The sequence below is a fragment of the Macaca mulatta genome, chromosome 3, assembly GCF_049350105.2.
Source record: "Macaca mulatta isolate MMU2019108-1 chromosome 3, T2T-MMU8v2.0, whole genome shotgun sequence".
NCBI lineage: Eukaryota > Metazoa > Chordata > Mammalia > Primates > Cercopithecidae > Macaca > Macaca mulatta.
The window spans coordinates 126,116,752-126,132,251 of record NC_133408.1 but is presented as its reverse complement, the minus strand read 5'-3'; the positions used below and the strand labels follow the sequence as shown (position 1 = coordinate 126,132,251).

Here is a 15,500-nt window from a genome sequence, read left to right as displayed (position 1 = left end):
TGAAATTTAAATTTATTTTTAATATTCCAAATATTTGGACTTAAATGGAAATTTAGAGTCAATTTTATTATTACATTCACTATTACTTTCAGGGTATAAGAAACAAAAACTCTTATAAATTATAGTTCTGTTTAAAAAATCTTGACTTTTTGCATATAAGGCATTACACAAATCTGGAGAAACATTTACAATACTAACCACAATCTGACATACAAAATTGCAGCAATAATCCCTCCTTTTACGGACCCTCTTACATTGTATAACAATAGCACTATAAAAAAGTGTCCAGTGTTAAGGTACACTTGAAGTCCTACTGTAGAATTTATCTATATTCCAGCAACAAAGGACTCCCTAGACCGGTTTCATTGTATTGAATATAAACATCAGATTTCACAAAGTGAACTCTGCTGTAGCTCAAAATAGCTGGCATTTACTTCCCTGTTATCATGCGTGGTATTAACAAGCATAACACAAGTATTGTTGACTGAAAATAAAATCTTGCATCTTTAGAGAAAATAGAAATTATGATGTATTTTGAATAAACTGCACAAACTGTATATTTTAGGCTTCAAATTTTTAAAAATTTTTTAAAAAGAAGAAACAAACAAAAATTCAATATTCCTAAGAGCAAAAAGATTGCCAAGTCACCTGTGGTCTTTACAACACACTACCTATGGAGAAAAGCAAATTTGCAGGAGAGAGAAGGTCCTAAGGTATAAAAACTGCTTTAGCTATTTATGAACATGCTATTTTCCTAATGTACATTTGTTTTATGTTAGTTGAATTCCTTAACTAAATTGTCTCGAAGTTCTTCTCAACACCAGCTTCAAAAACAACACTTATAAAATGATAGCAGTCCTACTGTTTTAAAAATAAAAATAAGTGGGACGATGACCCAGGATACCTTCAAAGGCAAGAAAAATGCACAAAGATAGAGACAGTTATAGTAATTATTTACTTTTTCAAAAATTTTAGCAAACAAAATTCTATTATAGGCTTAAATTTGATAACATAAATACTGTAATAACTGGAACAATCACAACTCTGGGAAACTCAAAGGCTTAAAAAAATTTACAAACTGTACATTTCAAATGTGTGAGATAGGTACAACATTAGGTATGAATTTGAATAATAACATTTACAATGCAAACTTTAACAAAATATAGGAGTGAAAGTAAGGCTCTAAATAACTGAAGAAGCCTAAAAGTTAAATTGCTTAGTTTGCTAAGCTGTTCTTAAATTTTTAAAAATGTAGCCTTTTTTGAACTCCTATCTGTTGAATATAAACAAAACAAGAAATTGATTTGACTTTTAAAACTGATAAATAGGAAGAATGGAAAAGAGAACATCTGGTGAAAACAATGTTGACAGACAAGCATTCAGAATGTTGGAAAGAGACTCCTTTAAACTTTAAGGATAAAGAGGAGAATGAGGGAAAATATTAAGGTACAGAAAAAAATTTTTAATAGGACTAGCCATTGGGCAAAGAGAAAAGCTAAAGGCATTTTGGAGTAACAGTCTTTTCAAACACATTCTCCCTTTTGTGTAGGAAATTTTCTTGTTAGTTTGGAATCTGATCTTCTTCCATATTTCATAAGATGAAACAGATAAAATGAAGCAGTAAACAGTTTGCAACAATATCTTTAATTAAAAAGAAAACAATTTTCATAAATTATTTGGAGTTTCACTCTAAGTGGTCACAATTTCATGGCCTATTAGAATATTTGCTGAAACAAATACATCAGACTATTGAACCGATATGTATACTCTAAAAAGAAAAAAATCATTACATTTTAAAAATATCTTAATTCTCTTAATGGGTGCTATGACAATAGTTGTTGTTCCAAGAAAACAATAACAATCTATTTATTGAAACTCTTTTATCTTAAATGCTCCTGCTTCTTTGCTGAAAACAGTGTATTATTGTTAAAAGGTTCTGACCTGCTCTTCAATTATCTGAATGCATCTACAGCCTAAAGCAAATATTTACCTTATGTTCACACTTAAAAAAAGAAAAAGAAAAAAAAAAAAACCTAAGAAACAGCTAAAACAATTCACGCAGGGCCTTACCAAAAAGAAGGAGGTATAGTTTGCACTGAAAGACCCCAAGTGTGTCACCGAAGGGCTCCATGAAAGCATCCTGTCCCATGCATGCAGTGACCTGTTCTCGGTGGTAACTTGGACCAGCAGCTGCTGGTTTATTTGCTAGGGAAATTAGCAATGAGGTAACAGACCCTATCTTGCCTCTTGCTTCTGTGATTTGAATACAGAATGAATGTGTATACAAAGGACACAGGGAGTGGGAACACCTGTTATGTGCTTTGCAAGAATACAGGCTTATGGCTTTCAGAAGAGTTTCTTAGCAACTACCAGTAATTGTCTATATATTTCATAAATTATACTTAGTTATTAAAAATCACATGAAGGAAAACATCCTTTTAAGTGACTTTACTGAAAAATGGCATGTTTTCATAATGAAAGAATATTGTGAGATTTCCTTAAAAACAAAAGCTGGTTTTCTATCATGCAAAACTATGCCATTATTATTTAAAAATTAAAAAAAAATAAGAAAATAGAAGTAGCTCATGTATCTGCTAAACAGTCATAAATCTTCGTGAAGTCACCAACATGTAAAAATTCTACCGACGAATCAAAAGAGAGTTCCACCATATATTCAAAACATATTTTTTCTATGCAGTGTTTCCTATTACAGTGACTGATTTCATTGAATCTTTGAATTCATCTTAGTTTTAAAAGCAAATCACAGGTGTGTTTCCGAGTGGGGCTGAGGCATGGACCATGCATAATTATAATGAAAAGCCCACGTCAAGAGATAGTGTCTGAGGCAACATTCTCACAGCAGATGCATAGAGGAAGTGAACCAATGATCTAGAAAAGATCTTACCTCTACTGTAATGTCCACGTTACAGTTTCTCAACCTGGTCTCTTCATTGTCATGGCAGCAGATAGTCTGAGCATGTCTGCTTAATTTACGAAGTTATTAGTTAACCCCTATTTGTAAGAAGGCTCTGGTTCTAGCTTTGCTATATAAAATGTTAATTATATATCCAAATCTGCATCAAATCATCAAATCAAGTAAAATTCCTTGCATACATCAGTTTTAACAGTAAAGGCCCACTGAAGAAGTTCAATGACAAGAGGGGAAGGAAGAATATATCTCAAGCATAATTAAAGTGCAAAAGGAATGATAGTAATTTTGGAATGCAAGTTTGGAAACCCTCTTTGCATTAAGGCTCTGAACTCTTCTAGAAGGACTTCTATAAGCCAAGAAAATAAGTGACTATTGGGAAAACTAAGTCCTCTTCAGAGATCAGTCACTTTCAGATCCCTCCATGCTTCAGAAAAATGGCAAGAGCTCCTCACACTTCCACCACCTCCCTGCAAAATAACAATGCCACGACTTGCTCTGTGCTATCTCTAAATCTGGTACATACATCTATTGCAGCACTTATCTCCTTAATCTTAATTTATTTTATTGGATGTTTATTTTCCCTCTGAGCTCTAGAATACAGAGAATAATCTTATTCATTCATGGATCTTGGGCACGTAGCATAATGCTTAACTAGTATTTTTGTTAAGTTGCTCCTCCAGAAAACAAAACTCTAAGTGCTCCTTGGTCCCTGTCTTATGATTCTCAGTTGATGTGTAAGATATACAAATAAATTTGAATATTGGATTGCACAAAATACAATCTGGAAAGTAATAGGGAAGTTCTACAGATATCACATAGGCTCCCCCAACATCTTTTAGATTGATATTAATCTCCAATTGCCTTTATTAAATTAGCTCTTTCCAGTGTTTTTAAATCTAGTGCTGGATTATAACAAAGTTTGTTGGGTCCTTGGCAAAAAGAGAAATAAAGACAAGGTACTGTGATTTTTCCTTAGTGTTAAACATACTCAATATAAAGGAGTTTTTTATTCTGAGATTTTCTTTGTTGTATTTGAAAATATTCTCTCTTTCATGACATAAGGTGATAGTAGATGCTACATTAACAAATAAATGCCAATATGAAGCTTACTTGTAATCTTTTTATTTCATGGCACACATTGAAATATACGGCACATCTAGGGAAAGGGCTACTGGGATAATCATGACAAAGCGCCCTCTAGTGGTAAACTGTAGATATAAACTCATACCTGCTGGAGTCGCTTCTGATTTCAACATGTTTATATAGGAAGTGAGAAAAAGAGTGCTCAAGCTTAACTTCAACTGTTGTTAATTTTTACATGAGTCTTAAAAATCGTTTGAAGTGTTTTATAATTATAAGATTTTCCTACCATCCATATCTCACATCACACATGTAACCCACTGGGAAGTTCTGCTGTATCATTCCAGTCAGGAAAAAAGGTCTTGTAGTGTTACTGTTTACCAATCTTAGTTATATTTGCATTTAAAATGAGAAGGCTGATTAACCTAAAGCAATCTATATTCATGGTGATTAAACTGCAAGCAATGCAAGGAGCCACTGGGATAGAGTGTGCGTGTGTGTGTTTGTGTGTGTGCGCGCACACATGCATTTGCAATGGGATATGGACACATATACACCTGTGCAGGTGTGTGTGTGTGTGTGTGTGTGTGTGTGTGTTGGAGGCAGGGCTTTTTATTACCTCTCAAATCACACTACACAGTTTACAGTCTAGTTTATTTAAATTGTAGACTGGTAATACTTCATACAGTAAATGTCTGCTGCATAAATTTCAAACATCCACATTTTTAATCACAAGTAGCAAGCATGTGCATGTTTTGCAGTGGCAGAAACAATTAAGAAGGAGAGGTGGTGAAATGCCAAGGTCAATGTAGATGTAGAACAGTGGGGAATAAGAACTGGGGAGAGAAAATGTTTCTTATTGTTGTAATTAGTAGATTCTCTCCAGTTTACAGGGAGAGTTAGCTGCCAGAGGAGGCTATCACATATGCCTATGCCTGTGCTAGTGTTCACTTCTGTAAAGTCCACAAAGCTACCTCACGGAAGCCTTTATCTATCTTATATGGCTGCTAAATACTATGCAGTACTGTCTTTCTTCCTGGGCACCTCTTTAGGTCACTACTTTACCTTTGACAAGTGATCTGTTTTCTGTTATGGCCTGCTCAAGAAATGTAGTCATATCATCTTGGAGGGGCTGCATCTCTCCACTGCTTTGGTATTTGTGCAGTGGTAAGTAACTTTATCTTTCTAATCAAACCAGGATCTCAGCTTTTATTTAAGCTTCCAGATATTCCTCCTGTTTGGGCCATTAGAAATATGCTCTTATCCTACTTTACTACTAATCCTATTGCCCTGAATCAGATCAATTTACTTAACTCTCGGCTCTGATGTTCCAGTATGCAAAAATGGGGTTAGCACTTCTCTACCAAGGAATTGGTATCCAGCAAACCTTCCCTCAAGATTTGTTGGCAGACCATCTAAACTTTCCATTACTTTGCACTCGCCTATCACTAACAACAGCTCTCAGGTAAATATGAAAATCCTGAATAAATCTTACAAATAAATACCTTTTTGAAAATTGGAAAGGAAATAGCATGCCAAACCTTTTACAAAGTGTTTTTTAGGATGCCAAGTTTTTTGTTTTTTGAGCGTAGACAGGTAGAAATGAATAATGTAAGGTTCAATTATTTCATATAGTGTTAAGGTATGCTGAATTTGGAAATATAGTTTACTTAGACACCAGTGCTGACTTGCTTTACAAACTTTCAATATTATAGTTACAGCCTTCAAACTTTTAGAAGACTGTAACCATCTTTATCCATTTCTTCAGTTTATAGGAAATAAAATAAAATGTAGAGTTTTGGAGTAAAACAAAGTTTTAATACTTTCTTGCTTTTTCGGTGTCAAATAGATAGGGATAACACTCATTTTTTCTGAATTTGGCCAATAGAAATACACACATTAGATTAAAAAAAAACTTTTTTGGGGGATCATCTTTAACTTTGTGTATCTGAGTGTGTGAGGGAGAAAATTCTGGGGTTGAATCTGGGTTCTAGTCCTAGATCAAGCTCTCATGAAATATGTGGCCTTGAACCCTTATATAGATACGTTTTCTCATCTTTACAGCATGGATTTGACATGCTAGAGCTGGACTGCTTTTAAGAATCACAGAAGATTTTAAACACACAAACATCCCCAAATAAAATAACAATAATAACAGCACACACCTCAGGTGAATCTGAACAGTCAGGTTTGAGAACTACTGAACTCGGATCACCCCTCAGATACGCTTTTAAACTAAATTGTGAACTCCTTGTGACCACAATCATACATTATCAATCTAAAGTGCTTACTATAGTGTTGCCTTGAGCTCAATAATCAAGAAATGTTTATTGACTTGGGTTTTATTTTTATATGCTAATATGGCTGGCAGTTTTTGTTTCTTTTGATGCTTTCAGGGACTTCTAAATATTGAAGATTTTCACATACAAATAACAGTCTGACAACTAAGATTAGAGAAGGTAAAGAATAAACTAAACTAGACTTGCCCTAAATGTGACCAGAATTTCTTTAAGGGGTTAGAAATAACGAAGTCAGAGAAGCATATAGGCAAACATAATTTCAAAGGAATTGCTGAATGCAGTGATACAAGAATGCACAAGGTGGGGCCTATCATGGGGAGGGGGGAGGGGGGAGGGATTGCATTGGGAGTTATACCTGATGTAAATGACGAGTTGATGGGTGCTGATGAGTTGATGGGTGCAGCACAGCAACATGGCACAAGTATACATATGTAACAAACCTGCACGTTATGCACATGTACCCTAGAACTTAAAGTATAATTAAAAAAAAAAAAAAAAAGAATGCACAAGGTGTTTCTGTTGGAGTGGAGAACCGGGCAGAATCAAACTATACCTCATAATTGTATAGTGCTTTATAATTTATACATTTCATTCACCTACATCATCTCATTTATCTTTACAAAGCCCTATATAAAATATTGCAACCTCATTTGTAAAAATTAATAAAATGAGGCTCTAAGGGGTGAGAAAATAGAATTTCAGAATCAGAAATAACCTCTGTTAGTGTCCCCCAAACTTCGGTCATTTGCAAATCACCTTTATTAGTTTTGCCATATCTGACTACCACCCATACTATTGTTTACCCAGTATTTTTTATTAGGTTGACATACTAATTTTTTTTATTCTAAGAAATATTTTTGAAATTATAGGTTTATAAAAGTTTATGTTAACTTTTAAAAAGTTAGCATTACAATAAAATAAACTTAAAAAAATTGGTGCCATGCTTTAGAACTTTCTTCAGCACAATACATGAAAATCTTAACACACCTGATGACCAATCCTTCAGTTTCTGCTTGCACATCTTTAGTAATCCTAGGCAAGTTCCTTAATTTCGCCATACCTGCTTCGTCATCTTTCAAATGGGAACCCACAGGATTCTTGTGTGGATAAATAAAGCCATATATTTAAAGCTATTAGCAGTTTCTGACAGGTACTCAGCTTTCGATAAGTGTTAGCTATTATTGTTAGCTTTAGGGCCGCTTTCTTTTTCTTCTTCTCCTAATATTCTCATAATTGTAAAGTCCTTTTAAAACTGTGTCCCCAAAGACACCCCTGTTCCTTTCCCCAATTTAACTAAACTGCCAAAAGTTGAAAAGAGGACTTTAAAGTGACACGTATACTCATTATTGTTGTCGTATTTCCCGTCATCACTTGCCTTAGAGTACAGAGGTAAAATAATAGGCGGGCGTCAAAATCCTTCGACTTTAGAGCTTTTGCAGGGGATGCCAAGACTGAGGTAGAACAGCCCTAACCCTGGCGGGCCGCCCATTGGGCAACCTAGAGCACACCTTTCCTCAGGCCAAACCCAGCGCGCCCGGGGTAGTCTCGAGTTCTCAGGTCACCTCTCAGTGACAGCCCTTTCTTGAGTTCCTTCTCCTTCGCGTCAGTCTCTCGTTCCCTCACCCCGCCCCTCTATACCAGGTGAGGTTTCCTCCCTCACACTCCTAGGGGGCATCGCGTCAGTCTGGCTTATATATTGTCTCCTCTGAGTTTGATCTTTCGCTCTACTCCTAGTCACCTATGACTTAGGTTTCCGTCTCCCCAAAGAGTAGCTACCACCTAGTGCAAGCACTTTCCGTAAGACCGGCGATCGCAGTGGTCGCTCTGAGCAGTAAGATTTACGCGCTTAACTGGCGCACCCGCTCCTTTGTTTGCTGGGAGATGTAGTCCCTGGACTGGCCGCTTTAGTTCATTGTTACTACCGCCGGCGGCCAGAAGACTACAGTTCCCAGCATACCCAGGGCAAGACAGGATGACCTGGGTCGGCGCCTCCACGTGACCATCCACTATGGCTTCCCTGTGTCAGGGCCAGCTGTGTAGTGGCTCGGTGTGATTTGTTAGCTATTCGAGGCAGGGTACCCTCCTCAGGACTGAGACATGCAAAAAATTAAATCTCTCATGACCCGACAGGTAAGTCGCGGTGGCTGAAGCAAAGGCTTCCTTCATCTCGGAAGTGAGAGGAGCCGAGATGTTCTGTCCCTAACCAGTGGCGGGCGGAGACCTAAGTTATGGGTGGTGGCAGGTGTCAGGGGGACCGGGAAGCCGGGGCACACCCTGGAAAACTCACCTGGGCCGCCTGGATTGGAGCCCTGCTCCAGCAGGTACCCGCCTCCCAGAAACATTCGCATAAAAAGAAATCATTGAAGGAATCAGGATATCTTTGTCTCCCTTCCTCCTCTTTTTGCCATCTTTCCAGAACAGCCCCAGCTTCCTTGCAAGGTCTTCCGCATCCAGGTTGTCTGTCATATGTGAGCTGATAGCCTGGGTAGGGTGGTGTGGTCTGTGCAGTAGAGGTCACCTGGAAAGAGTGGAAACGGATGATTTGAAGACAGCATTTGTAGCTTTTGGATTTTGGGCAAGTCCCCAAACTTTGTAGCTTACTTGTCTGGATGTGAAAATAATTATTTTTGTTCATTTTATTTCACAGTTCTGTTATGAGGGTCATCAATAAGCTAATATATGTGAAAACTCTTTGTGAAATTCTACTTTAAAAAATTTATTTTTGTCATGGCAAAATACTGATCTTTTCTTTTTTTCCCAGAATGAAAATTCATGAATAAGAGCTTTGGCTATTTTGTAATCTGTCTCATAAATGTTAGGGACCTTGTAATAATGCCTCAGCTTCGTTTAAGAAGTGCAGAAATTTTCTTTTATGTACTTATTGATTATGACTTTATTTTAGCTACCTTTATTTACTTCAACTTTAATATTTCACTAGAATTGGTCATTTTATTATTTTAATATATTTAATATAAAAGATAATTAAGATTAGAGTTTTAAATCAACATGGCTTTTACAAATTGTATATTTCTCTTGCATAATACACAAATGACCCTTACATGATTATTTTAGTAATGTCAGATTATTTTGTTAATGGTATGAAAATATATATCAAAATGTTCTGTGAATCATAAAAATATTTAAGTAAGTGGCTAGTAACATTTATCAGTTCCTCACGTGTGGAGTACTGGTATTATGCATCCTGCTACGTCTTACTTGACAGTGAGTTTGGGTCCTGCTGTAGCCTGTGGTAGCTGTGTGACTTTCGGCAAGTTACAGAACGTTTTTAAGCATCTGTTTCCACATCTTTAAAATAGGAATAATGTGTACCTTACATCTTTAAAATAGGAATAATGTGTACCTTATGGAGTTAGCCTGATAGTGGTATTTATATGATACAATGAAGTTAAAGAGATTAAGGTGTTAACAGAGTTCCTGGGCATTATCAAGGAAGTGCTTGAACATGGAGACCGTTAGTTACATTGGCTACATTGATGGTGGGAAAGCAGGAAAACTGGAAGCAGGCTGTTGCAGTAATTCAAGCAATGGATAAGTTCATGCTGACTTTGGTACCTGTTTGATTTTTAAATCAATATATACTTTTGTATATTATACCACTAATACCTCTGAACTGCCTTTGGGAGGCTGAATTTGGACTTTTGTGTACCAGCTAAGTTTGATACTCTCTCAAGTTTGTTGCCTGCTATACAGTTCAATGTAGTTAACATTGTCGTAATTGTATGGTAGCTGTGGTTGGTTTAGGTTTTTTGACCTCATTTTGTAAAACTGAGGAGAGAAAAAAATTTCAGATAGGAGTGATAAGTGTATGTCTCCTAAATGTAATGCAATTTGCTGAAAATGGTAACACTTAAGCCTTAGTTGTTATTGAATTTCAGCACATCAAACCTGTGTTTAATTGGAATGGAAAAAAATACATTAAAGAACACATACAAAAAGCTGGAACCATACTGTGTACAAAGTGAGGTAAAATTAGCAGTTTTGCACACATATTTAAAGTTACCCTAATTATATATGTTATGGCTTGACTTTCACATATTTGATACTGATGCACAGTTCCTGAATCCATGAGGTATGAAATTAGTGTGCCTCCTATTTACATCGAGGGTTTGAATTAGTACAGTTTGTTATTGGGTTAAATTCAATAGGATTACAAATAAGTATACATGGAAGTATTTCTTTTTTTGAACCTGTAGAATGTGCTAATAATATACATTGAGTTAATGTGGAGAGATGGAAATTAAGGTCTGTGAAATTTAAGTTTTTGGGCATTTCAGCTGTCCTGGGAACTTTGTTTGCAAAATAATGGGAGGAAGGGAGGCTTTGTTAGCTCTCTTTATTTAAATGAGATCTGTTCTTCATCTTTCTCCATTATGCCGGCCTCTGTTCTTTCAGTCCATTCAACAAATGTTTATTGAGCACTTTGTGCCAGGCACTATTGTAAGTAAAAAAAATAGACAAGTGTTAAGGCAGACATGGTGATAAACACTGTAGAGGAAAAGAGGATAGAAAGTCCTGGGAATTGTTGGCGATTTGAGGTCACTTATAATTTTAGATAGGATGGTCATGGAAGGCCTCGCAGAGAAGGTAATATAAAAAGACCCGAAGGGAGTGAGGAAGTGAACTCTATGATGTGGATATTTGGGAAGGAGCATTTCCGATGGAAGGAAAGGCAAATGCAGAGGCCCTGAGGCAGGAGCTTGTTTGAGAAATTGCAAGTGGCCAGTGTGGGTGAAGTGAGTGAGGAGAAGAGTAGTGGGAGATGAGGTCAGGATAAGGTTAGATGACTGAGGGCAGGAAGCTAGATCATATAGTACCTTATAGGTACCTTATAGGTAATAGCGAGATCATGGCTTTCATTCTGAGTGAAATGGCAAATAGAGGAATGATATAATCAGACATAACACTTCAGACAGACTGTTCTGACCCATGTTTTAAGAATAGATTGAAGAGGGGAAAAGAGCAAAACCAGGGAGACCAATGATGAGGCTACTATGGTAATCCAGGTGAGAGGGTGGGTGTAGGCCTTCTACCCTAGTGGTAGAAGTGTTCAAAGAGGTCAGATTGTGAATATGCTGTAAATGTAGAGGTGACAGAATTTCCTGACAGATGGGGTTTGGGCTGTGAGGGAAAGAGAAGCATTAAGGATGACTCAAAATAGTTTGGCCCCAGCAATTGGAAGAATGTAATTGTGATTTCTTCGTATGGATAAAACTGAGGGAGGAACAGATTGAGGGAAGGGACATGGTTCTTGTACTTGTTAATTTGACAGCCTCTTAAATATTCAACTGGAGAGATACAGTAGGCAGTTGGCCAGATGAATCTGAATTTATGGCGCGAATCCAGGGTATAGCTAAAACTCTGGGAGTTACAAACATGTAGATTGCATATAAACTGGTTAAGATCACAGTGGAATGAGTGTAGATATACAAAGAATCTAAGGTTGGAGCTTTTGAGAATCCAGTGTTAAAAATTCAGGGGGAAGCAGTGGATCCAGGAAAGCAGAATGAGAACATGTAGCTCGTGAAGTAAGAAGTCTTTAGCTTCCTGAATGGCACCTGGAATATAGCAGATGCTCAATAAATATTTGTTGCATGAATGTGGGATAAAGAGAACAACCAAGAAGAGTGCCTTGAAGCCAAGTAAAGAATTGAAAAGAGTAAGGAGTGATTAGCTGTGTTAAATGCTGAAGATTGGTCAAGTAAGGTGAGAGTGAGAATGAGAAATGTGCTTTTGGATTGAGCAGCATAGAGGTCCTTGGTGCCCCAACTACAGCAGTTTTCATCAAGTTGTGGGGAGGAAAGCCTGATGAGAATGGGTTCAGGAGAAAATAGGGGGAGAGAAATTAGGGACTGGGTGTAAACACTCTTGAGTTTTGCTGAAAGAGAAGGAAACACAAATCATCACAGTTGCTTCTTTGGATGGATAAGACATAGTTGCTGGTTTCATAAATGGAAAATGAGGATTAATGTAGACATAACTGAAGTAGTCTGAAATGTTAATCTGATTTGGGTAAACGAAATGCAGAGGTAAGTGTTAATTTATGATGAATTTTCTATATGTCTGAACTGGAGAATTATCAACACAAAAATCAAATACAAAAGAAAATCAAATAGTGGTAAATGATTAGCATCAAAGTTTTAACTTAATAAAGGCAGAGAACTGCAGTTAAAACCATGACTTCATGCTTTAGAGAGATGAAGATAAAATAAGAATGACTTCACTTGTTAGTAGAAATTTATAAAATTGATAAAGTTAAAGATCTAAAGTACAGTTGAATGTCAGATGTGCTTTGAGACATTTATGTAATTCTTCATTTCTGTTTTGATAAAAGGAAAACATTTCTGTCATAAAATATTAAGAATTAGGGTTAATCATCACAGAATGCTTGAGATATATGAGACAGTATTTTTGGCTTCTCATATACATTACCTCTTTTACTTCTTATAATAGCCTATGAATGATCGTAGAATATAATGCACAAAAAGGATAGATAAGTTGTTCAAAACCGCAGCAAGAAAGTCAGGATACAAACTCAAGTGGTTTGCTTCGGAGCCCATTACAATAATCACTTCACTCTACATCCTCCTAACATGTACACGGATTTTCAATTTGTATTACTTTTATTTTGTACATGTGGCAGAAATTTGCCATGTATTGGTATTGAATTGTTACGTGGTGACTACTTTTTCTAGATATTGGTATATATCACATTTACATTGCGTTGGTTTCTTTACAGAGTAGCGCTGGGGAAAGAGAAATTAAATATATTTCTTCAGGGATTTCTGTTAGATTAGTTAAGCAAATCTATACAGATGGTCCCCGATTTACTATGGTTTCACTTAATGAATTTTTGAGTTTATGATGATTTTATTGAGATTATTAAATGTATTTTCCACTTATGATGGGTTTAAAAAATTTTTTTATTTTAAGTTCAAGGGTACCTATGCAAGTTTGTTATATGGGTAAACTCGTGTCACAGGGGTTTGTTGTACAGATTATTTTTTCACCCAAGTATTAAGCCTAGTACCCATTAGTTATTTTCCTGATCGTCTCTCTCCCCCCACCCTCCACCCTCAGGCAGTCTCAGTGTCTGTTTTCTTCTGTATATTTCCATATGTTCTTGTATGATGGGTTTATTGGAACATAACCCCATTTGTAAGTCGAGGAGCATGTGTACTTTGAAAAATGTTTGTTTAAAAGACATGTCAATTACATTTTAAAAATATATTTTAGGGGTGGTCATGATTTGGAATCAAATTGGGGAGTTTTACTTTCATATGTGTATATATAATGTATATAGAAGTATAGTTTGGTAGCTCAGCCTTGCCTTCTTTACCACTTTTGATGCTATTCTCTCATGACTGTTGGTAAGAATTCAAGACAGGGAAGAACAAACTGCCCAAGACTAGTAACATACTTTTTCTCCTTCACTCATTGAAAGGCATATTAAACCTCATTAGGCCTTTCTTTTTCCAGCAAGTATTCCTAGCAATTTTTTTGCAATCAATTACGTGTTCCCATGGGAACAATGTGCTAATTTGTTGGAGATTGAAACCTGACCAATGACTTCTACCTAATAATTTACTCATTTCTTTGTTGTTTACTCTGTTTCTGGAACTTTGCTAGCCACTGGGCTACAGAGGCAAATAGGACTTTGTCTCTCCCTTTCCTTAGGGCTTAAAGTTTGGAAGAGAAAGATACATTTAAAATTTAAAACTTTACTACTTTGGCTGAGGTATTGTCTTGGAAGATGTCTTGCTGAGGTATTGTTTTGGAAAATGCCCATTCCTGGTCCAAATCCAGAGAAACCTATTCATTAGGTTTATTTTAGGGCCTATGAATCTTACTGTTAATGAGTTCCCTGGGTGATGTTGATGGTCATGATCCAAGGGTTATACTGAGAAATACTGTGTTCTTTGAAGCTTAGGGATTTAGGAAGACTTTGTGGAGGAGATAATTCTGAAAGTGGTGTATTGCTTTCTCATTTCTTGGAGTGGTGAGTGTGTCTGAGAGAGGGAGAAGGGGAGAGAAGAGTGGGTGGGCTAGATATTCTGGGGGTAATGAAAGACTTGGGGTTGAGGCAGAGCACTTTGTAATAAAAAATTGTAGATATGACTAGTGGTATTTTACAACAGGGAAGAGAAAATACACATCTCTATAGTTTAAAGATAAGCAAGCTCTGCTCTAAGTCTCAAGTAGTCAACATAAGCATAGCATGTATTTTGGTTACTAAGGACCCTCAATATAGGGCACCTAAAGGACAATTTGTATCATAAATCTCTCCTCAAATTAATAATAGCTAATTTTGCCTAAAAACTAATATTGCGGGGACATTAAATATCTGCTTTGAATAGTCTATTTTTAAAAAGAGGATTTTAAAGAAAATGCAAATTGCTGATTTCTTTCTATTTTAATAATTTCCCCAGTACAGATAAAGCTTTCAGAATCCCTCAGTTGATGTGAATATAGAAAGTACAGGGCACCAAAGAACTAAAGGACAGGTAGAAGACAGTGAGATATGAGACTTCAATCTTAATTTATGCAGCATGAATTAGATATTTTGGTGGGAAATAATCAAGTAAAATGAAGGGATTACTTATATGTTAGCTTAGTTGGTTAGTATATTGTATCTGTAAATCATAATACTATTGCTTGGACTTTTTTCCTGATTGATTTAGTAATTATTATTGTATATACAAGCGCTTATATAGAATGCTTTTTGTTATGTAAGTTTCTTTACTTTTGGCTGTTTTTAAATCATAGGTGACTTAGACTTCCACCATTAGTTGTAAAGTTGTATAATACTCTTTTATTTTAAAATACCAGAAGTACATCGTTCTCTGATTTAATTATAGTACTATATGTATTAAATGATGATTGCTTTTAGAATGTGTGTTCCATATTTTGAAGCAGGAAAATTTCTATTTTTAAAGTGGTCATTTCTGTTTCAGTAGGTGTATTCTATCCTTTTGTAATTCTTCAGCACTATTAAAATTTTCCTTATTATTTTTTTAAGGGTCTGAAAAGCCCTCAAGAAAGCCTCAGTGATCTTGGTGCCATAGAGAGTCTCCGGGTCCCTGGAAAGGTATTGATCTACACGCGTGAGCGTGACTTTATTTCCTTAAGAAAATATGGTTGCCTCTGGATAATGATAATTGATTCACAGA

The 15,500-nt window shown here is 36.1% G+C and overlaps 2 protein-coding genes across 13 annotated transcripts in view; one reads left to right on the top strand and one right to left on the bottom strand.

The window, feature by feature from the left end:
• The window catches only part of HEPACAM2 (HEPACAM family member 2), a 42,187-nt gene extending 39,936 nt beyond the window's left edge, over positions 1-2,251 (bottom strand). For 2 of the 10 annotated variants that reach the window (XR_013415922.1, XM_077998068.1), the window contains exon 1: positions 2,071-2,249. Coding sequence is in view for 9 of the 10 variants with exons in the window: in XM_077998068.1 (XP_077854194.1) it covers positions 2,071-2,149 (79 nt within the window). In the remaining variant the exon portion in view is untranslated. Of the gene's footprint in view, positions 1-2,070 lie in introns of all 10 variants that reach the window. The other 8 variants (XM_077998062.1, XM_077998066.1, XM_077998069.1 and 5 more) reach the window with 6 other exon arrangements.
• VPS50 (VPS50 subunit of EARP/GARPII complex) overlaps positions 1-15,500 on the top strand; it is a 220,315-nt gene that overhangs the window by 93,803 nt on the left and 111,012 nt on the right. For 2 of the 3 annotated variants that reach the window (XM_077998061.1, XM_077998060.1), the window contains exon 2: positions 15,350-15,418. Coding sequence is in view for 1 of the 3 variants with exons in the window: in XM_015134266.3 (XP_014989752.1) it covers positions 8,410-8,442; positions 15,350-15,418 (102 nt within the window). In the remaining 2 variants the exon portion in view is untranslated. Of the gene's footprint in view, positions 1-8,307; positions 8,443-15,349; positions 15,419-15,500 lie in introns of those variants that run through there. The other variant, XM_015134266.3, reaches the window with a different exon arrangement.